The 27,569-nt window shown below is 40.8% G+C and overlaps 1 protein-coding gene and 1 long non-coding RNA gene across 3 annotated transcripts in view; one reads left to right on the forward strand and one right to left on the reverse strand.

The window, feature by feature from the left end:
• The window catches only part of LOC137521603 (myocardin-like), a 74,101-nt gene that overhangs the window by 33,485 nt on the left and 13,047 nt on the right, over nucleotides 1-27,569 (forward strand). The window contains exons 2-7 of one of the 2 annotated variants that reach the window (XM_068241067.1): nucleotides 12,234-12,299; nucleotides 15,670-15,728; nucleotides 18,626-18,701; nucleotides 19,047-19,196; nucleotides 22,507-22,670; nucleotides 23,772-23,897. In XM_068241067.1, coding sequence (XP_068097168.1) covers nucleotides 12,234-12,299; nucleotides 15,670-15,728; nucleotides 18,626-18,701; nucleotides 19,047-19,196; nucleotides 22,507-22,670; nucleotides 23,772-23,897 — 641 coding nt within the window. The remainder of the gene's footprint in view (nucleotides 1-12,233; nucleotides 12,300-15,669; nucleotides 15,729-18,625; nucleotides 18,702-19,046; nucleotides 19,197-22,506; nucleotides 22,671-23,771; nucleotides 23,898-27,569) is intronic. The other variant, XM_068241068.1, reaches the window with a different exon arrangement.
• LOC137521604 (uncharacterized) lies at nucleotides 1,084-27,433 on the reverse strand. The gene is made up of 4 exons (XR_011022163.1): nucleotides 27,329-27,433; nucleotides 9,364-9,425; nucleotides 3,796-3,861; nucleotides 1,084-1,236 (listed from the first exon to the last, which is right to left on the reverse strand). It is a non-coding gene; the product is annotated as an uncharacterized lncRNA (long non-coding RNA).

Genomic DNA, 27,569 nt, shown 5'->3' on the forward strand with positions numbered 1-27,569 from the left:
ACATTCTTAATAAGGTACCGGCAAGACAGAAGCTGCCACTTCCATGACGAAAATTAACTCTTTCAGGCAGCAAAATAAAACAAGTAAAACAGCCTGGCTATTAATCTGTTTTGCACTCTACATACAACTGTTTATCTTGTCATGTCACATGTTGCCTCGGGTACACTTTGAATGTTAGTAGTTGATCATTTGGGTAACACTTTAAAGACCAGGTTTTCTGAGCTACAAAGGCTGAATATATTTATGAACTTCAGTAAGATTATGTCAAGCCAGGGGATACATTAGAGTACAAGCAAGCCAGGCCCAGCTGACACAGGATGACATCAGTACACGTGAATAGGACAGAAGTGTTTGCGATGTTGGCATTCTAACATCTTACTTGTAGTCCTAATGGATAATAACATGATGGCAGATGGAATAAGCCTTTCTCTGTGCCTGTGTACCTCTCTCTGCTGCAGTTTGGAATAATGGACTGATTATCGTTTATCAGCTGTATAGGTAAGCAGCTAATCCCATGTTAGTGGCAAGTATAAAATATACAGATATACACTGGGACAACCTGTGGCAGTACAGAAGGTTGTTAGCTCGGCGTTGTGTGCATGTGTGCTTGTGTTATGTAGCAGGTGTAGAATGGGAATTCATCACATGACTAGAGTAGCACCTTATGGGTGTGGTCATGACTCACAATGCTATGTTCCCTCCCTCAAAATGGAGTACTCTGAGAGGAGGTGTGGCCCAGACTGCCAGACTCCTGGACTGCTTGACAGTCTGAGCTGAATGAGTAGGAGAGAGCTGATTGGGTCACATAATTGCTCATATCCGGACCTAAAAGAGATATTCACATTTGCGGAGAACTGCAAATATCAGGACCTGAGGGTGTATATTCACATTCTGAAAAGAGTTAGGAGTTTGAAGGGAGGGTTGGTGAGTAATAAAGAGAGAGATAGAGAAATCTTGCTATAATGGAGCAAACAGAAAACCAATCCTGCCATGTCTAATAAGTACATTTGCTAAGTGTAAAGATTATTTAGTACACTGATACCTAATAATGTAATATTTTATTTCTTAGTTATGTTGACAGAAACATCCAGGGTTCTTCTCTGAGACTCTAATCTTGCTGAAGGACTTTTCTATCTTGATCGAAAATCCAGAAAAATAATTTCCATCCTGCTTGAAGAATCTTGTCATCTTGATTTCAGCAAGCTGTCTCTGTATAGCTTGTAGCCTCCTTCAGTGCTGATTGAAGAAATGCAAAATCTTGATAAGGGCAGAAAATCCCCACTATGAGGGTAAATGATTGACAGGCGTACGTTAAAAAGGGGCGCTGGGAAAAAAGGGCGCGAAGTTTTAAACGATAAGCATGGATAACGTTTAAAAATGTATTGTACTGTATTTCGTTTAAAATTAATGTTTTATAAAGTTATAAATCATTAAATAATGTGCATTAAATCGGCAATTGTAAAAACGTTAATCTTTCGTTTAAATAGTGAAACGTATAATAACGTTTAAAAAAAAAATTACTAAGTAACCCTCCCTGTACTTACCCCTAACCCCTAGACCCCCCTGTTGATGCCTAAACCTAAGACCCCCCCCTGTTGGTGCCTAAGTAACCCTCCCTGTACCTACCCCTAACCCCTAGACCCCCCTGTTAGTGCCTAAACCTAAGACCCCCCTGTTGGTGCCTAAACCTAAGACCCCCTGTTGGTGCCTAAACCTAAGACCCCCCTGTTGGTGCCTAAACCTAAGACCCCCTGGTGGTGCCTAAACCTAAGACCCCCCTGTTGGTGCCTAAACCTAAGACCCCCCTGTTGGTGCCTAAACCTAAGACCCCCCTGTTGGTGCCTAAACCTAAGACCCCCCTGTTGGTGCCTAAACCTAAGACCCCCCTGTGATAAGCATTAATAACGTTTCAAAAACATATTGTGCGGTTTTTTCGTTTAAAAATAATGTAAAAAAAAAAAATTTGTACTGTTTTTCGTTTAAAAATAATGTTTGGAAAAATATTGTACTGTTTTTCGTTTAAAAATAATATTAAAAAATGTATAAATCACTAAATAATGTGTAATCATGAGAAGCAGTAATAAAACATTAAGTCTCCGGGTGCCGCTTTTAAAACGTTATTTTTCTCCGGCGCCCTTTTTTCCTATCGGGCGCCCATTAAACGATATTTATTATGGGAGTGAATGGCGGCGCCCGATTTGTCCACTAGCCTCCTGCGCCCTTTTTTACTGTTACCGATTGACAGGCCTATAACCCCAAAATCGAGAGCTAATATTTGCAGCCTAATGTTGTTCTTTAAAAAACTCACAGGCACACATTGGTTGCTCTGACATTAGCATGATATGCAGTAACCAGCACATGAATGGTAAGGGCTGAAGCTAAACAATCAAGTGACTACTTGTGAAGCAAATATTTTCTTTTTTTCTGATATGCTAGTATACATTTTTTTTGCTTTTTACCCACAGTTACACACAGTTGGTCATTATACCTTTCTTCAAATCACCTACCCTCAGGGCCAGCACATCCATAGGGGCAAAATGGGCAGTTGCCCAGGGCCCCAACGCTGTCTGACAGGCTCCCTAGGTCTCCTCCCTATCAAGGAATTCTTTATTGGGGCCCCATTTTGATGCAGAGTGCTCACAGTGGAGCACACTCCCCTGTCTGGCTGGCATACGCTTCTTTGTCCATCCCCAAATACCAGTGCCTATTCTCCGTTACCCAGTGCAATGTTATGTGAGTTCAGACTTATGGCTAAGTCACAGAGAATGCCTGTGGGCATAGACATAGCAAGACACAAGAGGTAGTGCTCTTGCTGGACCGCTGTGTCAGCTGGATCTGGGGCCCTGGTGGACAATACCATTGGGGGGTGGGGGGTTGTCGAAACAAAGGGGGCCATGTAATGCTGTATTTGTTGGGAGTGGAGGGTTATTTTACATTGCTTTATTGGGGGGGGGGGGGTCACCTTATACTGCTCAAGGGGCTCTATGTTAGCCAGAACCAGCCTTGCGTACTCTGCTGCATGTTGTATTCCAAGAGGACCAAATGTGCTTGTGCTTGCAATAGCAAAATGCAGCATTTAGTATGTCACATAATTTTTCAGGAAATGTTCTATCACTGGCCTTGCTTATTATCTCAGCTCCTGTTGGTTGTTGCCCGTTTGTAGTGATTTCAGGACTGCATTAACAAGTAATCCAAAATGTCTCCTAACGGTCTATGTTTTGGTGTTCCCCATAGCTTCAGTGTCTCTGGTTGTCTGATGATGTCATCCTTGAAAGGACAGTTGCAACTTGGGCTTGTCAATCAACTGCTGGCACCTGTGCCACAAGATCTGCGTAAATCCTGACTTGGCTGCAACTAGACACTGCAATATTACCTCACCATAGTTTTTTAAGTATCCCTTTTTTCTTCCTCTCTGCAGTGACTGGATTAGTCAGGATTCCCCTGACATGCCAGGACTGATTTCATGTTGATAATATGAAAAATGCCTTGCTGAAGTGTTAGGCCGTTGGAATGAATTAGAGAGCAATTATCTTCCAAACTTCCAATAAGTAAATAAGTAAACTGTGGTTCCTTCAGCAACACCTAACATAATAAAACAAGCATATGTATGCACTGTTAATACAATAATACCAAAGGACTGTATGTGGCACCAGTCATAAGCTAATTACAAAATAGAGTGAAAGTTCTCTGAATATATACAAAGGTATAGATAGGGTCAGGGGATGAGAGACACAGTTCTAACAGCTGTCCCATGCCCCCATGGGAAGAAGAGGGCCTGGCTGTGATGTCTCATACCAACATATCTCTGCTTCTTTCCTTATGGTTCCATCTCTCCAGTGTCTAATGTTCCTTCTTTACTTCCTATAGGGACAAGTATTACGAAAAAAAAATTGAATTTAAAATGCATACTGCAGAGTAACCTGCACTATAAATGTTTTCTCTTGTCGCTTTCACTTACAGTAGGAATTGAAAATCTGACAAACCTGACAGGTTTTGGAGGGACTGGGGGATTATCAGTTATTTCTTTATATACAAAAACACGTATTGAACTGTAGTTGCTCAGTCCAGCTGCAAAAATAAAATGTAAACAAGTAGGTAAACTGTCTGACAGTTATCTACAGATCCTTTCCAGGGAGTGCTTTTGTAAAAATGAATGATAATACTGAGAATCTCCCATGCGGAACTAGTTCAAAATCTGACACATCTGTCAGCTTTGTACTACTTACTGAAAGTAACAGCAACGTAGGAAAAAAGTAATTTATACTGCATTTTACTCTGGGAGGAATGTACATTTTATATTTATTTATTTTAAATGTTAAAATTTTTCATGATAGTGGTCATTTAAAAAAACAACAGTCAAAGAGGGTGTGGCTTATTTGTTGTGGGTAGGTTCTTGAAAAGAGGCATAGCATGAACATTGTATGATGAAAAGAACTAGAGTACATGGCAACCACCCCTCTCCTGAGGAATATTATAGAACAAACATAATTGGCTGAATTCACGATTTTGGTAGTGACTGGAGGTAACTTCCACTCAAGCAGTGGGTGGTGCTTGATTAACCCTGGGGTTTACTGTAAAACATAACACACTGGCGTACTGGATGTCTATTAGCACATAAAAAGACAAGACGATGGTCCATATGCAACTGACGTTTTCTCTGGAGTTTTCTCCTAGGTGCTATTTTTACAACTTGTCATAAAATGCCATTTAAACCACCAGCAAGCAAGAAAATACAAAAATAATTTTGAGAGTACTTTTTTTTATCAACTTTTTTTGGAACTTTTCAATTGTAAAATGCTGAAAACTTATTTTAAAGAGAAGATGAAAATTATTTCCTAGGAGATAACTCAGGAGAAAAAGTTAATTGCATAGAGATCCACAAGCATTTTCAAAAAAGAACAAAGGAATGCCATCCAGTGCAAACGTTGGTGGAAGAGAATGAACCTAATAAGATAACTGTGTCAGTCGGAGAGTCACCACCTTATAAACAGACCACTTAGAACATTTTATGACTAGGTTTCCCTGGTGAAGAATTAGAATCAGGCCTCTAAAAACCCCAAAAGCCCAAAACAACAACAAAAAAAATCAAACAAGTACCGTAAATGCTGCAAATATTATATAATTTATATGAATATATAAATATTCAGTTGTATATAACATGAATCAAGATTTTTAGGGGATTTTTGGAAAACATGGTTATAGGACAAGAGCTTAATGTTTTCAGCAGTCTGTCTTCTCACTCTTTTGAGTTTTATCCTAGTACATGTTTTAGCAAAAGAAAAAATACAAAAACAAAAGTCACTTTTTGCTGCAATTACAGTAACATGTAGAAATTGAAGATGGTCCCAACATTTCACCCAACTTTCTGATGATAATAAGGTATATTTGTATATTTGGGGTCCTACTAGTATGGAGCACCGGGCATTCTTCTTTTCCCCAGTCTACCCATGAACTGAGTGAAGTTATTGATTGGATGGGCCAGGGACTGGTAGTGCCGAATGCAAATGGGTCAGAGCTGGACTTATGGCACTCGGGCCATACATTGGATAAACCATTGGTTATCCTCACCCCACCTGATAACACTACAGAATCACTAACCTGAGTAGAAGGACTCCTACCCCTAATCTTTTAATGTTGAGTTATGGCTTTACTAACCCAGAAAAACAGTATGAGCTGCCAGATTCTAGACGCTGGAGTGCAGTGACTAATGTTCCATAAAGCCTTGTTGAGCTCAGCCAGTGATGGCTTCGGATATTTAGGCATAAAGTGAGGTAAGCAGTATAACTTAAAGTCTTATGATAAGTAGATTGTAATGCATTGCATTGCATGTATTGCACCCACTACTTTTTGTTTCCTCCCTATTCCTTTAGATTGTAAGTTTACAAGGGCAGGGCTCTCTCACCCTTTTGTGTCTTGGAATCTGCTACATTTCGCACTTCATGTGACTTTTGTCACTGTAATTTCTAGGTCTACTAATTCTGTTTTATGTACTAATGTCTCTACTTTGTGTATATCAGTGACTGTATTATTATGCACCCCATGTTTGTATCTTACTCTGTACAGCATCACAGGCTTTGCTGGCACTGGTGGTGTACGGAGCTGTAATAATAATAATAATACCACATACTGTGAATATTCCCCAAATTGAGCAGATCAGTGTCCAGGCATGTACATTTAGCATCTGCTATGAATTTGGTTTCTACAGTATTAGGAAAGAAATCACTTACCCTGGGAAAGCCACTAACATACTGTTATAGTTACTAAAACAAGTATATATTTTAATTATAAAATGCTGTTATGTTAAATGAAGAGGTATTAACAGTAATCATTAGGTGTCTGCCAGTGCCACTATCTTTGCAATTGTCCATAACTAACGTATACAAAATGTATAACAAAGCACAAAACCAATACATTTCTTCAAATGTCCCTAAATTTTGTGTTTCACAAAAATGTGGTCCTTTCAAAGCCATTTCTGACTGTGATAGTTCTTTTTTTGGGGTATGATCTCTGTTTTTTGGGGGACTCTTGAGATATCAGGAACTGTATATGCAGACAGAGACGCCAAAATAATAACATTTGCTAAAAATGTTAAGATGAGAGGAGGCAGCGGTCGACTTACCTCCTCCAAGCAAACACAGAGACTTTTGTATATATTTAAAAACAACAAGAGTTTATTTGTATACTCCAAAAAAGTGCAAGTGCAACGTGTTTCGTAGGCATCTCCTGTTTCATCAGGAAATAAAAAATGGAGCATATACTCATACAGAGGCGCTGAGCTTTGCACCAGACCTGTATGAGTACATGCTCCATTTTTTTATTGCCTGATGAAGCAGGAGATCCCTGCGAAACGCGTTGCACTTGCACTTTTTGGAGTATACAAATAAACCCTTGTTGTTTTGAATATATACAACAGTCTCTTTGTATGTCTGCTTGGAGGAGGTAAGTCCACCTCTGCCTCCTCTCATTTTAACATTATTAGTAAATTTTATTTTTTTGGCGCCTCCGTCTGCATATATAGTTCCTGTGTCCACCCTTGGTGGAGAGGTGTTGCCCCATATTTCCTATCTACAGAGAGAGACTTATTAATCATGAGTGGGGAGTCAGGTCTAATCTCTCCACCTGCTGAAATAGTGGTTACCTGGATGGTAAACCTTGTTTGTGAGTATATCTGTATACTTACCTTACATATCCATTCTACCAGTACATACTACACCATATTGGGCACTCGGTGACTCCATATTTGTGTTTCTTGAGATATCAGTTTTTGGTATAGTGCAGGATGGATAAATATACTGTAGCACAGGTTAATTTTGGTGCAAGATATTACCTATTATTAGAATATTGGTACTATCTCCATACCTAGCACTAACCTCCCTCTTCACACCTAACACTTGCTTCTCTCGCCACTACCTTATGGCATAACACTTACTTTCCTCTTTCCACTGAATGCAAACCTCCCCCTCTCCTCTCTTCATGCTAAACACTCACCTCCCTCTATGCTACCATATTGTCTAACACTAACCTTCCCTTAATTATGCCTAACACTAACCTTCCCAATCCACTCCTAACAGTAACCTTTATTGCTATGCAGAAGCAGCAGAGGACTGTCAGAGAATATGATGTCACACAGTGGGCAAGGCAAGTGGCACACAGCATAGTAATGGTGAAGGCGGTCATTATTGCACCCCCCGTTGCTGATTTTAATCTAGCATGTGTCCCCCCTTTTCACAACTAACAGTAACCTCTCTTCCTGCTACCTTATCACCTAACACCAGCCCTCAGAGCTTGGCTAAATAATCCCCTGACGTTAAAGTTGCCTAACGTTAAAGTTTAGGTAAACTGTAACCGAACTCCTAACCAATTCAAGCACCACCACTACCTGAGTCCAGCTTCGCTGTAGCCACACTTATAACCACACTCAGTTATATCATACCTAAGCACCCATGGCCAAAATGAGCATCTGGCACCCCATTGCCCAACCCATATGCATTGCGGTCTATAGAGGGGCCGAGCAGCGTTGCCATACCAAAATCATCTGCTTTGCAGAAAAGGACCTAGCTTACATGCTGGCCCGGTCCGCCCATGATGCCAAGTAAGGCGACTTCCTCAGGCGGTAGAAGTCTGGGGGCAGCATCAGACAGAAACAGGAAGTGAAGAGAGTGCCTGGCCAACCTATACTGGGGGCAACTGTACCTGGCTAACCTATACTAAGGGCAACTGTACCTAGCTACCAATACGGGGGGCACCTATACCTGGCTACCTACATACGCAAAGGGTTTTTTTTGGGGTGGGGGGCTCACAGCAGCTATGACGTGCGGTGCAAATTGTCGGGTGCGGTGCAATCATTCCATCTCAGGGGGGCATCCTGACAAGTTTTCCTCAGGCAGCAAAAAGTCTAGAACCGGCCCTGCTTACATGACTTGTGGTATTAATTTTATAGAGAAAGCTGCTGACAGGAAAAGATCCAGGGTCAAGTACACCATTTCCTAGAAACTAAAGGTAAATTCTACCAGATGGCATTGAAATAGCAGCCCTCAGCAGGCATTGGTTTCTATTCTACATTTAAAATTTGGATCCAGTAATTTCATTGTAATGGGTACGCTAGCGTCTTATATCCGTTCTTAAGTTCTCAGTTGCATTAACAGATGGACTGTAGCGTTACCCTTGTGTTTGAGACGGCTAAAGTAAGTTACCTTTTGTTTTTCAGCCTGTGTGTTTTGGAGAAAGGGGAGTGAGAGAAAAGGGAGTGGGCGACATATCGGATTACTGGAATAAATAGAAGCCCCCGTCACTTAAAATCATTCAGCTGCTCAGTGCAACATTGGCCAGAGACAACTGTGGGTAGCATGAAACTGCTGGAAATAGAACATGACCCAGTCTTACTATGTCTCCTTGGCCTTCCATGCCATCTCGCACCTATAGAAAATGCTGGCCTGAAATGTTAACCACTGCTTGGTGAGGGGCTTGATTGCACTATGGCAGTTCTAGAAATGTTCTCTTTATTATAGTGCAGACTGGAGCATATTAAATGAGTGAAAAGAGTGATGGTGTGTGCAGGAAGCCATGGCAGCCAATTAACTTTCAGAACAAGCTTGTTCAGAAGAACTGTAGGAACAATGTCTTAAAGGGAACCAAGCACTACGTTTTTCTGCAGTTTCTCCTGTTTTGTAATAGATATAGGAGCTGCCCCCTTCCTTTCTAGCTGCTCATTATTTTATCCAGGGGAAGGTGTGAATATAGCATCTGTGACTTCTCTAAAATCTTTGAAGCACAGTTTCCTTCCTCTCCACACCCTACTGAAGAAGAAAGCATTTGTTTGCTCTCTGCTAATGTGTGCAATAAAATAATTACATTAGTCCTTACCTGTCTGAAATATCTGCGGTTGGGCAGGCCTCGGAAGTAGGGTAATAAAGACCTCTGCTAAACTATAAAAAGAAGAGGTAAAAAGTGAAGTTTAAATAATGAGCCACATTGTTGGCATGCATTCTTAATTTGCTATTGAGATTCCCTTGGTGCTAAAATAGTGCTTTTTTTGGCTCACTTTAAAGAGGCACTGTAGGAACATATAGTAGAATGCAGTAAATGATTCATGGATACCCACTTTTATGGTAATTTTCCTGTTTTCAGCAACAGTATATCTATATATTTGTATATAACCCTGCCCTACCAGTGATGCTTAGCCTAGGCTGTTTAGATATGCAGAATTCTGCTCCCAGAACATTCTAGGAGGCCAGGTATATTTTGTACTGGCTTTGAAATTCTCAGCAATGAACATTACGGAGATTTCACCTGTCAAAAATAAAGATGTTGCCGCCTGTGATAAGTTTCAGAATGTAATTCAGGGTGAGGAAAGATTTTACAATGGGCAAACACTGGCTAAATATTTTATAAATTAATACAGTTAAAAAATAAGCAATTGTATTCATTTTGTTATTTTCACTACAGTTCCTCTTTAAGGTGGTCAAGTCACACAGGAAATCATGAATAATTACATTAACAATAGCAAATGAATAGGAATTCTTGGAATGTCCTTGGCATAGTTAGATCTGCCTATCGGATTTGTTCCATTTATGAGGATGGTATGTTCTAAAGTTATGAAAGTCACTCTCTGTGATTAATTACTAATTAGACAAAGCTCAACGATGAGAAATTATTGAAGTCATAAATGTGTTTCTACAAGACAGCAGCTGATCAGCTCCAGAAATCAGAGGGTTGAGAGAGACTCTGGACAGCCATAGACAGCGATATTCCAGTAGAAGCACAAACAGCAGGGAGTCATTTAGGCACATTTAAATGAGAGGCTCATGAAAACATCGATGGTGCAAACATTTCCACTCTAATCTTTGAACTGTCAAGAAATTCAAACTAATATTGGAAAGGATAACTACTTGTGAAAATGATCAATGGTTTTCACCCCACATTATAAAAGCTACTCATAGTACCTAGTAGGGAGATGGATGGTAGGAAGATGCAGAGGAGAAAGAAAGCCCTGAGACTCCCTCATGAGGAGATGGACCAGTCCAAAACCTGTCGGTTTTGTCAGATTTTAACTGCTTCCTTTTTTTTTCGCTGGAGTGGTCCTTTAACTGGAAGGGACTACTGCCCCCCTGCAAAGTGTTGCTGCTGGATCCCTACTGCAGGTCAAAATGCAAGACATGAGGAGAGGTGGCATGGGTACCTGGCTGGTCACAATTTTGAAGACTGGACAGGGATATACTGTTAGATGACTAAAAATCAAAATTTAAATACTGCTCTCAATTTGAGGATGGATGAATTCACTGCAAGAAAAACGGGAAGCAGGAAAAAAGGGCGCCGGCATAGACTCTAATTCATTGATCATTAATACGCCGTCCAAAGCAGAAAAAAGGGTGCCCAATAAATATTGTTAACAATATTCAAACATTAATGTTTTTGAAATATGTTATCGTTTTAGAAGCTTGCAACGTTATAGGTTTTGGCATATTAGTTTGTTTGTATGTACAGATTTTACATTATCAAACATATTATTGTTTCTATGTGTGTAAGGGTGTTTTTGCAGGGGGGGTGGTTTGGGTTAGGCAGTCAGCCTACTGGCTGCAGAAAATGTTCCCATTCCTGCAGCTGATAACTTGTGAACAACAAAGTCAGTTTTGAAAGGTCTAAATTACCAAAGTTATTACTGTTGATAGCTCAATCCAATGAAACTTCATGGAGTTCCCTTTTGAAGCCCAGCTCTAGGAAAATAAGGGGGTTGATTCATTAAGCTGAGCTGCTTAATGTGAGCAGTGTGAGTTGAGTGCATACTAGGCACGGTAGTGCTGCATAGTCTGTGCTGGCAACTTATGCACACTTCATTCACATAACGGCGGTTTCACGGATCCTGCCCTAAGCCCTATCGGATCCAGTGGCTTTTCCTACACTTTGAGTGGCCCAATAGGCTGTTTCTCACTTAACGGGCAGCCTATTGGGCCACTCAAAGTGCAGGGATCACGTCCTATAAAGCCACTGGACCCGATGGGGCTTAGGGCGGGATCCGTGGAGCAGCCTCCATTTTGAAGAAGCATGTGTAAGTTGCCAGCGCACGCTACGCATTACTACCGTGCGTAGTGTGGGCACAACTCACACTGCTCACATTAAGCTGCTTTGCTTTTGCTGCACAGCTTAATTAATCAACCCCAAGGTGTTTTAGTTTTGAGGAATTAGGATCTCTGAGACTTTTCCTCACTTCTTGCCCAGACATTCCAATTTCATGGTTATCTTTAATTGAAAATTAAACAGAAGAACTACATTAATAGTGGGATCATCGTGGTTGCAGTTTTGTTACTAATTTCCAAATAAGCAATTACAGGAAAATGAGCATATGCTAAAATTGATATAAAATAGGTGTACGTGTAAACCTGTGATATGCCTGAACATTGTGCTCATGAGCAGTGTTTGTGTTGGGAATCGCATGTTCAGGGCTGTTGACGAAGGCAAATGTTTGGTTGCGTCCACCAGCAGTGGACTATTACCCACAATGCCCAGCATGACCTTTAAGAGTCTCTATGATTTGGAGCGGTGACATCAACACGGCTGCAAAATGGTGAGCGCGGGTTTTTAAACCCATGACATCTTAGCACATTGGCATCTATAGGCTCATGCCCTTGAGGTGCCCTCTTTGAAAGTAGTAAAAGCTGAACATGTTACTAATTTGATAAAGATATAGATTTTTTGCTAACTAAAATTAGTTCAATTTTTTTTCCGTTCTCTTTCAGTTCTCCAACTGAGAATGCAGCATCGGCGCTCGCAAGAACAAATGTCTGAGCGGAACCTGATGCCATGTAAGTTGTTATAAAACAATTTATGTTATATATAAGAGTCCACTCCATTCATTATAAGTGCGGGCTTGGCTCGGAATAAAGATGAAAAATGGCTCACCTTGCAACTCGGGAGGACGCGTAAATTGCCCTTTTTAAAAAAAATAATTTGTGCAGTGCCCGACCGACACTCCAAGCGCCAAATCAGACATGCAGCACTGGCGTCAAAATGATTGCCGCATCGCTGCCACAAAATCAGCTGCCTCAATATTTATCATGTGGCAAATTAACCATAATATGTTGAGATCAATGACCCAGAACATATGGACTTTCCTATATGATTGTAGTACTAAAGTCAAGTAAAGAAAGAAAGAACATTGCATATCCCAAACTCATACACACCAAGGATAGATCCAATGGGGGGTTGCCTCATTCAGAGGTTATGGGGGACATAGTCAGGGCCAGAAAGTGTAACTCACAAGTTGTACACAGCAGCAGAGTTTGGGCCGTAGTTTCAAAACATTATGAAAGAAGATAATAGGCATAATAATGTGGGGGGGGGGGGGGGGGGGCTTTAACCAGTTCCGCCGCCCGGACATGAAGCTCACTTCCGGGCGGCTGCTCTGCTGCGCTCCCGCGCGCGATCGCGGGCGCGCCCCCGTGTCCCTGTGGTGTCCCCCGGTAGCCCTGGGATCAGTGAACGGGAACATGGTTCCCGATCACCGATCCCTGTCCCTCGCAGAAAAACCGAAGCGCTCACAAATGAGGCTTCAGTTCTTCTACCCGGAAAAATTTCTGCATCCCCTTGTACTTCCACTTAGTGAGAAGTACAAAGAGGGAAAACAAAAATGAAGGTGGCTATCTTGTGGCCAAATAGTAAAACTACATCTACATATTTTTTCATTACAATTTACACATATAACAACATTAAAAATTAACTGTTTATGTCCCACACCAAAATATTACCCAAATAAAATTTTTAATGGAAAAAAAATACAATAAAAAAAAAAAAAAGACATAAATAGTTACCTAAGGGTCTGAACTTTTTAAATATGCATTTGAAGGAGGTATACCACAAATATTTTTAAAATTATAAGCTTGTAAATAGTGATGGACGCAAAACGGAAACAATGCACCCTTATTTCCAAATAAAATATTGGCGCCATACATTGTGATGGGACAAAATTTAATTAATATAATAACCGAGACAAACTGGCAAATAAAATACATAGGTTTTAATTATGTTAGCACAGATTATTTAAAAGCTATAATGGCCGAAAACTGAGAAATAATGATTTTTTCCCCATTTTTTTCTTATTAATCCTGTTAAAATGCATTTATAAATAAATAATTCTTAGCAAAATGTACCACCCAAACAAAGCCTAATTAGTGGCGGAAAAAACAAGATATAGATCAATAAATTGTGATAAGTAGTGATAAAGCTAGTAGGGAATGAATGGGAGGGGAAAATTGCTCTGATGCATAAGGTGAAAAATCCCAGCGGGCTGAAATGGTTAAAGGCCACTTTACCTGAGGCAAACAAATACCAAGGGGTGAGCAGCACAAACCAAAATGTAATGCAATTTTTTTTGCAAAGTATGCAAGCAGCAATGGAGATCCCCAATCTCCACATAAAATATATAATTAATGCAGAGGGGCTGCAGCACACAACAGGAAATAGTGACAGGGGCTTTTGGTTACGCTTTAACGCGCTTAAGCTCACCAACTGCGCCAAAGTGTCCCCAATCTGGTGAGTCCTACTCTACCATGCAAAATGCCAGTTTTTATAAGCAGTCTAGTGGGAACTAATCCAAAACCCAGAGTCAACTAAATAGGAGAAAAAGAAATTAAAACCACCTCACCTTTCACTAGCTACCAAAGGAACTCTCTGAACATGTGCTATGCACTAATTTATATGCTTAACTGTGCTAGAGGTGGGCGTGGCTATGCAGGCTCACAGGGGAAAATTATAAACAAATACCAAGGGGTGAGCAGCACAAACCAAAATGTAATGCAATTTTTTTGCAAAGTATGCAAGCAGCAATGGAGATCCCCAATCTCCACATAAAATATATAATTAATGCAGAGGGGCTGCAGCACACAACAGGAAACAGTGACAGGGGCTCTTGGTTACGCTTTAACACGCTTAAGCTCACCAACTGCACCAAAGTGTCCCCAATCTGGTGAGTCCTACTCTACCATGCAAAATGCCAGTTTTTATAAGCAGTCTAGTGGGAACTAATCCAAAACCCAGAGTCAACTAAATAGGAGAAAAAGAAATTAAAACCACCTTACCTTTCACTAGCTACCAAAGGAACTCTCTGAACATGTGCTATGCACTAATTTATATGCTTAACTGTGCTAGAGGTGGGCGTGGCTATGCAGGCTCACAGGGGAAAATTATAAACAAATACCAAGGGGTGAGCAGCACAAACCAAAATTTAATGCAATTTTTTTGCAAAGTATGCAAGCAGCAATGGAGATCCCCAATCTCCACATAAAATATATAATTAATGCAGAGGGGCTGCAGCACACAACAGGAAACAGTGACAGGGGCTCTTGGTTACGCTTTAACGCACTTAAGCTCACCAACTGCGCCAAAGTGTCCCCAATCTGATGAGTTTTTTCACCAGATTGGGGACACTTTGGCGCAGTCGGTGAGCTTAAGCGCGTTAAAGCGTAACCAAGAGCCCCTGTCACTGTTTCCTGTTGTGTGCTGCAGCCCCTCTGCATTAATTATATATTTTATGTGGAGATTGGGGATCTCCATTGCTGCTTGCATACTTTGCAAAAAAATTGCATTAAATTTTGGTTTGTGCTGCTCACCCCTTGGTATTTGTTTATAATTTCCCCCTGTGAGCCTGCATAGCCACGCCCACCTCTAGCACAGTTAAGCATATAAATTAGTGCATAGCACATGTTCAGAGAGTTCCTTTGGTAGCTAGTGAAAGGTGAGGTGTTTTTAATTTCTTTTTCTCCCATTTAGTTGACTCTGGGTTTTGGATTAGTTCCCACTAGACTGCTTATAAAAACTGGCATTTTGCATGGTAGAGTAGGACTCACCAGATTGGGGACACTTTGGCGCAGTTGGTGAGCTTAAGCACGTTAAAGCGTAACCAAGAGCCCCTGTCACTGTTTCCTGTTGTGTGCTGCAGCCCCTCTGCATTATTTACCTGAGGCAAAGCTACCTAAGGTAAGCACAGAGGTATTTTCATACTAGATATATCCAGGTGTGCATACTGCATCTTCCGGCGCTCCGATTATCCTGTCCACACTCATGTGATTCACAACAATAGATTTTTGTAATCTGCTTGTGTTCCAGCTTTATTAGTTAGTTTATACTGCAGATACTGCATGCAATTATTAATTCATCCTTTCTATATCATACCTCCAGCTGGAAATAAACCACAATCAACTTTCCCAGAACAAAATGGAAACTTGGGACAGACAAAAGTAAGTGTACATTTACTTAAAGAAATTTCTAAAAATATGTTGCGTACAGAAGTAATTTTGTTGAAGCGTACAACATTCTTTAAAGTGTACCAGAGCTGATTAAAAGAAAAAGTTTTATACATACCTGGGGCTTCCTCCAGCCCCATACGCTCGAATTGCTCCCACACCGCTGTCCTCCGCTGTCTGCAGCTCCAATACCGGGTCCTGTCACTTCTGCCAGTTGGGGCCAGTCTAGCGTAGGAGAAGTGCACCCTCTACGTATCTCTCCAGTGGTTGCTGGAGAGATACGCAAAGAAAGAGCGCACATTTCTGACATAAGACTGGCCACGACTGACAGAAGTGGTGGGACCCGGTATCGGAGTTGCAGATGGCGGAGGACAGCAGCATGGGAAGCGATCCAAGCGGATGGGGCTGGAGGAATCCCCAGGTATGTATAAAACTTTTTCTTTTAATCAGCTCTGGTTTCCTTTAAAGTAAACCTGAAGTGGAAATAAACTGATGAGGTAAACAACTGTGTCTATAGTTCTACTCCTAAACAGGATTCCCATATTCTTACTTTGTCTTAAAGTGGTATGGAACTCAAATTTTCATCTTTGCTCTGAAGGATTACATTTATAGGAAAAATACTGTTAAAAAGTTACTGGAAAGAAGCTTTTAAAAGTAGCTTGATTATATACAGTATATATGTTACGGCCAGAACCCGAAGTCGGGCCACTGGCCAAATGATTCCCTTAAGTTTCATGTATTTTCTGGCCGTCTCGCTGCGGCTAAGTGTATCAAAAGTTAGTTAATTTAATTAAATTAAGCCGGCGGCAATGTAACAGATGAAGCCGCCGGCTTCGGCTCTGCCTCCTCTCCTCTCCTCCCCCTGCCTCTCTCCTATACAATACTGACAGCCGGAGTCCCCCCAGAGTCGTTCGTCGCGGCAGGGAATCCTTCTGTTCGTTCTTGCAGAGTGGGTGCTGGCAGAAGTAATGTCTGCAGCCCCCGCTCTGCTTGTTTCTTGTGACGAACGACTCTGGGGACACGAGTGTCCCCCGACTGCCAGTGTTCTATAGGACAGATGCAGGGGGAGGAGAGAGAGAGGGCTGAAGCCGGCGGCTTAATATGTTACATTGCCGCCAGCTTAATTTATTTAAATTAACTAACTTTTGATACATGTGGCCAGAGCCGGGACAAGGTCCTCCAGCACCCAAGGCTGAGACACCAAAGTGCGCCCCTCCATCCCTCCCACCCCAGCCGTCACACACTGATTGCTATTAGACTAAGAGGCGCCACAGGGCCCACAACCTCCCCAACACCTTAATATCTAGTTATCTGGCTTGCAGTCACTGCCATGTATCCCCTTTTCTTATTTCTTTCTGCTTTAAACACAATTAGGAATGACAGCTGAATGAATTCTGCGCCCCCTCTTACACTGCGCCCTGAGGCTGGAGCCTCTCCAGCCTATGCCTCGGCCCGGCCCTGCATGTGGCTGCAGCAAGATGGCCAGCAAATACATAAAACTTACAGGAATCATTTCATTTCTAACATTGGCCGCAGGGGCATGGCCACGGTGCCTTTTGGCCGGCCAAATCCCGAAGTGGCCAGACTTCGGGTTCTGGCCGTAACATATATATGCTAACTAGGCTGTACTGCTTGAGGGCCTTTTGGTTTTTCAACAGATTAGATTACTTGTATTTGTGAACAGAAGCAAGCATGATGACAGTATGGGCACCAAACTGTAGAAACTCACGTTTTTATTGAGTGTTATGCCAGATGGTATGGCTTGAACGACATCTGAAAAAACGATCTTTCATGTGTGTGTACGAGTCTTTAGTCTTGTTTATCTCAAGGCTCATACACATGTCCAAACTGCACACAACCGCATGACCAACATGACAAACCACACAACCTGACAAACCTGTATGTACACATGCCTAGACGGCTAAAAAGCCAACTCAATTAACATGCTGTGCACGCAAGAGGACTGACAGAGTACACATTCATAACAAGTACAAGTCTTTCAAACAACTTGTACACATGCCCCAACTGCGCAACAACTGCATGATATCAGACCAACATAGATCCAACAGTTGGATTGATCAAACCGCCTGTTATCAGTTGCTCAAGTTGTTTGCATGCATACACATGCCTGATTATCATCTAACAGACTAGACAGATGATAATCAGGCTGCAGGGTGGTCCGTGTGTACTTAGCTTCAGACTTACACAACATTATGACCTCTGATTATGATTAGTTATTAGTGAATCTTTACACTGTTCTGTTAATAATACAGCTACAAATAAACTGTCATTTGGAGCTCTGAATTCTTAACCCTGAAGGTGGCCACACACAATAATATAAAATGATACGATTTTACGGCAATTGCATAAATATGATCAGATCTCCTGAAAAAAACAAAAGCTTTTTTTTTCATTCGACTGAATAATCTGATCGGATTTCCTGTTTTTTTTTTTAATCAATTTGGAATGCTGGAAATTTTTCTTCAATTTATCTAATGATTGTATGGTGTGTGTTACATTGTCAATTTATTAATATGCACACCCTAGCAATTTTCTCAGAGTTTAAAATAATTTTTTAGCATACTTGGGGAAAAAATTGAACATATGTGTGTGGTACATTGGTCATATTTTTGAAATGTTACAATCAGTCAAACAAATTGATTGCAATTCTTGAATTGAACAGATATTTAAAAAAATTATATGGTGTGTGGCCACCTTTACAGTGGAAAAAAATGGGCAGAGCAGGACTGCGTTCGAACTGAACATACACATGTTTATCTCACCACATTGCATGTCACTTCAGGTACCCTTTAAGACCTAAGCATGGGAAATTATGATAAAAAAATATTACTTATGAGGTTCCTTAGAAGACTGTGTTATTTGCTCCACAGACGGAAGACTTCATGAAGTGCAAGCCCCAGAACAAGCTCCACAAAGTGGCGGCTGTGAAGATGCCTTTTTCGGAAGGTTGGGATTCCTGTTGTCACACTTGGGAGTGGGGTTTGTAAGGCTGTGATGTAATAAGAATGTACATAAAATGATTAGAAGTATTGAAATTGAGGTAGTAAAATAAAGTTGTAGGAGAGGCATCCGGATGGTAACTATAGTTACAGACATGCTTCCAGATAATACTGCAAAGTGCTCTCTACATGGTAAGGCCCCCATAAAGAAGTCAAACCTTGATCTTCACTCAGGGACAAGCCGATGCCTAAATTTTTGCCCAAAAATATTGGCTTATCCAGTAGTATAAAAGGTATAAAAGTTTTGCCCCGTCACCTGTGTTAACCAAATATTCCACCTGGTTGGTTTTAGATGGACTAGTTGAATCAGATGAATTCAAAGAGAAGAAAGCTCGCCTGGCTGAAGATCTGAATGAGAAGATTCTACATCGGCCAGGCCCTCTGGAGCTGGTGAAGAAGAACATCCTACCATTGGCCGCCAGCATGAAGGATGGAATAAAGGGTGAGGTAGTGTTTTTACCTTAGATTGCACTAAGCATTCAGACAGCTTATACTGTATCATTTATAGGATAAAGTCATAGCTTTTGCTAGATCTTTTTTTTTGTCATATGAATTCTACTATATTATCAATTATTACCTTGTTAATTCTCTGCATGTTCTTGTGCATTTGCCAACATAACTACAAACAACAACTCATAATCTGCATTGAAAGATTGCTGAAAAGAAAGAGTATCTCAGTTACTGAAAACATTGTGTATCCTTCAAGGGAACCATGTGACATGATGAGATACACATGTATGTACAGTGCAGCACACAAATGCCTATGCTGTGTTCCTATTGTTCTTTCTCTGCCTGAAAGAATTAATATTCAGCTATGCAACTGACTGTTTTTTTTCTAGTCGGTAGCCAGTCTGACTATACCATCTAGGGTTGGTAATGCTTGGGAGAACTCATGGAGGAGCCTGTGATCAGTTTGATCATCTGATAGATAGGGTCTGTTTTTCTGGTCATGATCGCATGTTAAACCAGGAAGTCATCACAGCAAATCAAAACCTTACAAATCTATCAGCTGGTTAAACTGATTACGTGCGTCTACATGAGTTCTTCTAAGCATTGCCATCCCTAATACCATCCCTCACTGGTAAGGAATTACAGACATAAAACACATTCCTAGCAGATAACCGTGCTTCTGAGAGCAGGGGATAGATAATAAAAGTCAGTAGTTCATATATTTTAGCTCACTGAGACACAGGACAGACTGTGTCATTGATAAAACAATAAATCTTTTTTTCTTTTTAATTTTTTAAACTTAACATAAAACTTGGGATACCTAAAGGTCATTTTTAGTAGTAGGATGTAGTAGATTAAGTTGTTTATTTCATCAGTTCATGTTCACCTGAAGTTCTCTTTAAATAAGCGTAAAGCTTTTTCTCCAAGCTTTTTCACACGCCCTGTTATGTACATGTAGTTATTCCCAGGCAGTATCCAGAGATAGCAAGGAAATGAACAGCGCTACTTAAAAACAGGCAAGTGCCTACCTGCAAAAGAGTGCAAGCCCCACTTGTGGGATATAATACACACCGAGCATACACATGACCTGTCTACCACTGGAGGAGGATGTTAGTTTCCTGTAACAGCTTGCATGCAACCTATTAAGTACTCGTCCCTCCCACTGCGAAGAAGTCGATCCTCCATGGGAGGGGCCTAACACTAACTAAATCCTAACCTATGTATATGCCTAGCCTGGGTGCGGCTAATCAAATCAAATCGAAAATTGAAAATTGCGCAAAAGGTGGATGCGCTGATCCACCTTTTGCGCAGTATCCAGAGATACTTTTATCTTAAAAGATATGTTTTGATCAGGAAGATGTAACACAAATAACCTGTTTTTCTGCTGTCTTATTCAGATATTTAATTAAGCTGGCTAAACAGAGTATTTAAAACTTTTTTATAAGGTAACATAGTAACACAAGTTGGTTGAAAAAAATCCATCCATTTAACTGGCTAAGGGCGACACTAGTTGAAAGCTACGTCCTGTTTTGATGCCGATGTGGCTGCCAGGGAGTAGATATCAGCTCACAGACGCCACGCATTCTCTCGCTGCTCTCGTTGCTCTCGCTAATCTCTCCCTACCACAGCTCACTCGCTCTGCCGTCTCTATAATGGTGAGCCGGTCAGGACTCAGGAGCCATTTCATTTGCTCCTAACCCTGAATGTCAATGTAAGTAACTCCCATTGGCTAACATAGATAGACCACTTTCAGGAGCCAATGAAGGCAGCTCCTGACCAGCTCACAGAGCTGTGCCGTCATAGAGACTGCAGAAGGTGGCTTGAGGTTCCCGTCGTGGACGGCGGTTGCGGCAGGTATGTGCAACGATTCATCGGTATTCCATCTTTTCTTGTACCAGTGGTCTCTTGTCCTTAAGGGGGCAGAGAACGCTGGTACTTGAGTGCTTAAGTTTAACCAGAAAGAAAGAAAAACAAACCAACACTGTCCTGAACACACACATATCCCAAATGATTCCATTACAAATGTAATTCCTACTGAATGATCCCAAAACTTCATTTTTCAGTTCTGCGCAAAGTTAGGAAGGGTCAGCGTCTGTGTTGAGCATGTAAATTTTATCTGAAAAGATTTCCCCTAACTTAATAAAATCAAAACAGAAAGTGAACAGAAATCGGTCACACAAACTATAAAAATGTTGTATCTTTACAATTAGTACTTTTTTTCTGTGATGTCAGAAAAGAGTTCTATGTTACTAATAAAGGTGCAATGTTATAAATGAGCGTCTTAATTAATACAGCAGGAAAAGGACCTCTGCAGTGTTGATATTGCCATCTACTGTATATCTCCATTGGAGAAGCTAGGCATTACTCATGTAAATGGAAGTGCAATCCCCAGGATTCCAGGAGTGGGGAGAGCATCTCAGATGTCTCGGACACTTTATATTTAGTCTCGGGGTTAACATTCAAGTGTGAACACTTTGGTAAGGGGCTAAATAGTGCATGTTCTTGGATGCATACAACAGTTCATCTACTTAAAGAGGCACTGTAGTGACATATAGTAGAATGCAGTAATTTATTCTGGATACCCACTTTTATGGTAATTTTCCTGGTTCCAGCATCAGAAACACTTCCTCACTTCCTGTATATTAGGCTGTTTATTATCTATAATTCTCCTCTTAGAGCATTCTTAGACCAGTTATGTTTTCTACTGGCTTTAGAGCTGTCAGTAAACCAACATTCTGCAGAGATCACCTGCCAGCCGTAAAATTATTTACTTGCTTGCAGGTGGCTTAAAGGGCATTTCATTGATAGATGTGAAAATATCACCTCCTAGGAGAAAACCTAGAAGAAAACGTTATGTCGATCAGGCCCACTTTTTTTTTTGTTTACCATTTGTTTGTTTGTATTTTGTTTGTCATCAATATAGGTCATATAGGCCTCAATTCACTAAGCTTATCTCCTGTCCTTAACAACATTTCTAGAGTTGTTACCATGGTGATGGTAGTCAGGAAACATTTTACCTTAGGCAAACCTAACGTTAACTCTTCAATCCTTAAAATAACTCCAGAATTCGACATAATAACTACATAGGACGTAACTTAACTACAGAGGAGGTAACTTAACTACAGAGGAGGCAGCTTAAGGAATGAAGAGATAAGATAACTCTCTCACTGTGTGGAGGTAAGTTTTCTCTTGCCTTTTTATGCCCAGCGTGATCTTAGTGAATTGAGGCCATAGTCTTTGACACAGCATTTTATAAATATTAATGTCAGACTTAAGCTTGTTCTTTAATCTCTTTGTTTCAGTAGATCAGATCCAGATCTCTTCATCTTCTGATGCTTTCTCCTTTGATGATGACATCACTAGCTCTTCTTCTTCCTCTTCCTCCACTTCTTCTTCTCCTCGCTTTGCACCTTCTCCTGGTCTTTCAGTTAACCTGTCCCCAACATCTACCAGCACTACATTTCAGGTATGAGGCTGTTTCTCATCTCTAGAGAGAGTAGTTCCATGTATCGCCACCAGGTGGAAGCATATGCTATATTATCTATTGCCGAATACTCAAGTATACATGAACCATGGGAAAGGTACCTAAGGTAAGTACAGAGGTATATTCATGCTGTATCCTCATACCTCTGTTCACTGTCTGTTTGTCTCCTAATTCCCGCCTGCTCCCCTTAATCACGCTTTGAATAATCAGACTACCGGTAAAGTTAAACTTTTAGGTGGGAAGAGGCAGGCCTATCACCCTCCCATTTGTTATGGAGGGTAATGGGAAGGAACATTGCCACACACCTGCCTCTATCCGTCTCCCTGTCTTTCTCAAGGCGAGTGAATGAGGTGGGGAAGAGTAAGGAATGGGAGGATGATAAGAGGAAACATTGACGCAAATCTGCGTCTTCCTTTCTGAAAGTTTGTTGTTACCCAAAAGTTTAAAAAAGTGTGATTACGGGGACTAGGGTTTGATGGGTGGTGAGGGGTCGGAGGAAGGAGGGGAATACGTAGAGGATTGGACAACCCACAAATGTATGTGGATCCAGCATGAATATACCTCTCTGCTTACCTTAGGTAGATTTGCCTCAGGTCAGGTGGTTAATGAGAAGCTAGCAATTTCAGCTTGAAGGCAAATTTCATGCAAATTTTATGCAGCTTCAAATTGAATTGTGTCAGTCAAAAACAAGCACTTCCTGCTGATTTGGATTGGTGTAACGCCCACCTGCATACACTTTGCATAAACTTATAGACTTATTAGCATCCTGTTGAGAGAGATTATATATATATATATATATATATATATATATATATATATATATATATATATATATATATATATATATATATATATATATATATTGTGTGTATGACTGCTGAATTGAACCAGTAGACCATTGCACCTAGCACTTCTCATATTTTTCTTTTTGAAATCCTTTAATCTTTTAGATAATGGAAGGATATCCTGATAATGAACATTTTGTGTCAGTGTCAGTGATTCTTTCCAGCAGTGAAGTCTTATCTTCCCCAGCGATCTGAAAAGTGTGGATGTTTCTCATCTGTACCTTCACTTCTCTTCCAGCTGGATCATCCCCGTCTAATTGAGGTGAACCAGCTCGGTGCAGGGACAATTACTGAGGCTGACTCATTGGCAACCAATAGGTCAAGCATTCATCTTTCAACACAGGTCTCGTCTGGGGTTCCTAAGGTATTGTATTGTTCTATGCGGCAAACACACTGCTCAGGGAATTCTCTGTAGAGCAGGAACACGAGTTATCTTATCCAAATAAAATATTACATAAATAAAATTTGTAAAGGGATTTTTATACATATAAATTGTTCATAGAATAAAACATGAATATAAAAAGAAATTAATAAAGTGAAAATTTCTCACTATTTGTGACTGCACCACTACTAGTAACTTTTTCAAAATTATTATTGAATCTTTGGTTGGCAATCTATTACCAATATTCACAACCTTTTCCTAATTAATAAAATAAATAAACAGCAGCATCCCTACGACGGTGAGTTAGGCCCACGGTGAGCCGGAAGACAGCTCACCCTGCTGCCGCTCAAATTTCTGGCGGCGCTAAATACCATTCCACCTCCGAATCATAGCAACTGAGAGGAAGAAGCCATTCAGGGTCTGGCGATTGCCGGATCCCCGAATTACCCTTGCGCGAGGTGCGTACTACAGTATTAGTGATTATGGCAGCGCCGAAACCACTTGCTGCGGTCTGCAGCACATTCAAATTCCCAGCATGTATATCGGTAAATAGTGATCATTGACTGAATGACAGGTTTTGTGAGGCTACGTTTCCACTTTGCAAGACGCAATGTTGTCATTTGTTGTCATGCGAGAACGCATCGGACTCCCTCCAGCCGTGCCATGCAGGGCTATGGGGATTCATATGCGCAATCTGATTTCATGCTGATTTCAGTAGCCTGTAAAATCGTATTCTGTATTCACGTGCGGGGAAACAGATGTAGATCACAATAGTGGAAACTCAGCCTAAATGTTTTTGTGCTACTTGTTTATCTTTCCGTGTTTTGGGAATATAAGTAGTTGTTTGGCTGTCTTCCAACTCAGGCTCTCCCCAGTGTAGTGCTGTTGCAGAGCCACAGTGCCATTTGTCAAGATGTTGGTTACCACCAGTGCTTGGAATTGGTGCTAAGGGGCAAGATGATAAAACATGAGAAACATACAAAGACGTTAATCATAGCATATCAGGGTAAGCAACAGGAAGGGGTTGATGTTAGGGGAGGTTAGGATTAGATGTCAGGATGGCAAGGTATTAACATTGACAGGGGAGATTAATGTTAGAGGCTAGGAAGGGGCTTTTTGCACAGGGGATAGTTAGGGCTGGCTAGTCAATTATTATTATTATTATTTACAGAGCACCAGCATATTTCGTAGCACTGTACAACATGCAAAACATAAAACAATGGGGAGCGTAGACAAATGAGCAGTTCCCGGAAGTGGGGTTGAGACACTGGTGGAGTAGACAAAAGGGTTAGCTAGAATTTCAGTTCTAGATATAGAAAATTATAAACGTGTCTGAAAAGGTGTGTCTTGAGTGTACATTTGAAAATCTCCAGGCTTGGAGCATATTGGATAGGCTGTGGTATAGAGTTCCAAAGGTGAGGTGACACTCGTGAGAAATCCTGAATCAATGAGGTAGAAGTGATGGTTACATTACTGAAAATTGCTTTACATACTAGAAGAGCCCAATAATGCCCAGCCCATATGTGTATAGTGCGAAGGGCAATAAGAAGAAACATTCAGCTGACCAGCCTTATCAAAGTGTTCTCTTCTCTAGAGAGTTTGTGTTGGTAACAAACTAGCAAAACTTTTTTATTTTTTATTTTATATGGTTACTGTTGGAGCCTGAAAATTTGAAGCAGAACTGGACTGACAGGAGTAAATAAATAAATAACCTGGTGCCTCCAAAATATTTAACTTTATTTTTCCTTAAAGTGGCAAATGGCGAAAAAGTGTAAAATGTAAAGTACATGTAAACATACACAAATAAGAAGTACATTTTTCCCAGAGTAAAATAAGACATACATTACCTTTCTCCTATGTTGCTGTCACTTACAGTAGGTAGCAGAAACCTGACATTACTGACAGGTTTTGGACTTGTCCATCTTCTCATGGGGGATTCTTAGCATGACCTTTAATTTTTATAAAGACATTCCCTGAAAAGGATTTATACAAATACTAGTGACCTTAGCCCATTTAAAAATGGGCTAGGTCTGTCAGTAATCCGCCAGCCGTACGCATGCCCGCCATGCACACACGACCGCCACTTCTGGCCCCGTCCTCCTCTGGCTCTCGGCAGTGTCTCTGCGTCTTGTCCCTGCACATGAGCAGTGCTAAAAAGCACTGACACATGGACAGATGCAGGGACACTTGCCTATTATTAGGTAGGATGCTAGCCAGCCTCCCTGCTTGCTGCACAGTTTTTTGGCAGTTGGATGGAGCAACCGCCATTTACTAAGTGCTTTTGAAAATAAAGTAAATCTAGAGAACCCCCTATGAGGAGATAAGCTGGTCTAAAACCTGTCGGTTCTGCCAGATTTATACAACCTACTGTAAGTGTCAGCAACATAGTAGAAAAGCAATTTACTGTATATTCCGGGTGTATAAAATGACTGGGTGTATAAGATGACCCCCAACTTTTCCAGTTAAAATATAGAGTCTGGGATATACTTGCCGTATAAGACTACCCCTCTTCCAACGCACACCAAATAAAAATGAAAAACACATCATATACTGGTGCTATGTATGAACAGATACTGGTGCTGTACTGTATATGGTACCCAGTATATAACAGTATATAGGCAATTGGTTGGATTGGTCAACTCTCCCTCTCCCTAAGTGGATTGGTCAGCTCTCCTTGTCTCCCTGTTTATGAGAGTGGTATGGAAGAATAGATCGCGCTGTGCCCATAAAACAAGCCTCTTTTACCCTTCTGGCCTGCCCTTGTATCCTATTTACCTCCTTCTTTGCCTCTCAGATCTCGCACATGTGCACCTGTGCCGCTTCACTACAGTCCTCAGCAACAAGATCTGAGAGTTGGTAACAGGATAGGGCGTATTACCCGGCATCAATGACAACCGGCGTATAAGACGACCCCTGACTTTTCAGAAGATTTTCAAGGGTTAAAAAGTAGTCTTATACACCAGAATATACAGTATGTCTCATTTTACTCTGGGACAAATGTACTTCTTATTTTTTATATATTTACTTGTACTTTAAATTTTACACTTTTTCGCCATAGTGCCCCTTTAATAATATAATACATCACTGGTCTTGTACCTTTAAAATCGGTGGAAAACTTCACTTAAATCATTCCTAGGAATGCATAGTGCCGATGTACAATTTTTTTTTTATGAGCACAACTAGGATTGTTTTGTTAGTTAGGAGGTTTTTTGCTTTCAAATATTGTAAATAATTTTTAAGTGACGGTAACACCAGTATCTCTAAATAGAAAATATTTGTAGCACTCCTGACTTTAATTAAAATGCTGGCATTATATGATAATAACAGTAGCTTGCCTTAAAGAGAACCTGTACTGAGTAAAAATATTTAAAATAAACACATGAGGTAACTTCAAATGAACATTACATAGTTACCTTGCTATCAGTTCCTCTCAGAAGCTCATCATTTTCTTCTGACAATAATCCCTTCTAGTTCTGACAATATTTTGTCAGATCTGAAATATATCAGTTGCTGTCAGTAAAATATCAGTTGCTGTCAGTTATAGCTGAGAGGAAAACTGATGTACCAGGTAATGTCCATGTTTCCCTATGGCTCAAGTGGGCGATGTTACAGTTTAACTGTGTGCTGACCAGAAAGCTGTTATGGGTAATGGCC

Source organism: Hyperolius riggenbachi, chromosome 6 (genome assembly GCF_040937935.1).
Source record: "Hyperolius riggenbachi isolate aHypRig1 chromosome 6, aHypRig1.pri, whole genome shotgun sequence".
NCBI lineage: Eukaryota > Metazoa > Chordata > Amphibia > Anura > Hyperoliidae > Hyperolius > Hyperolius riggenbachi.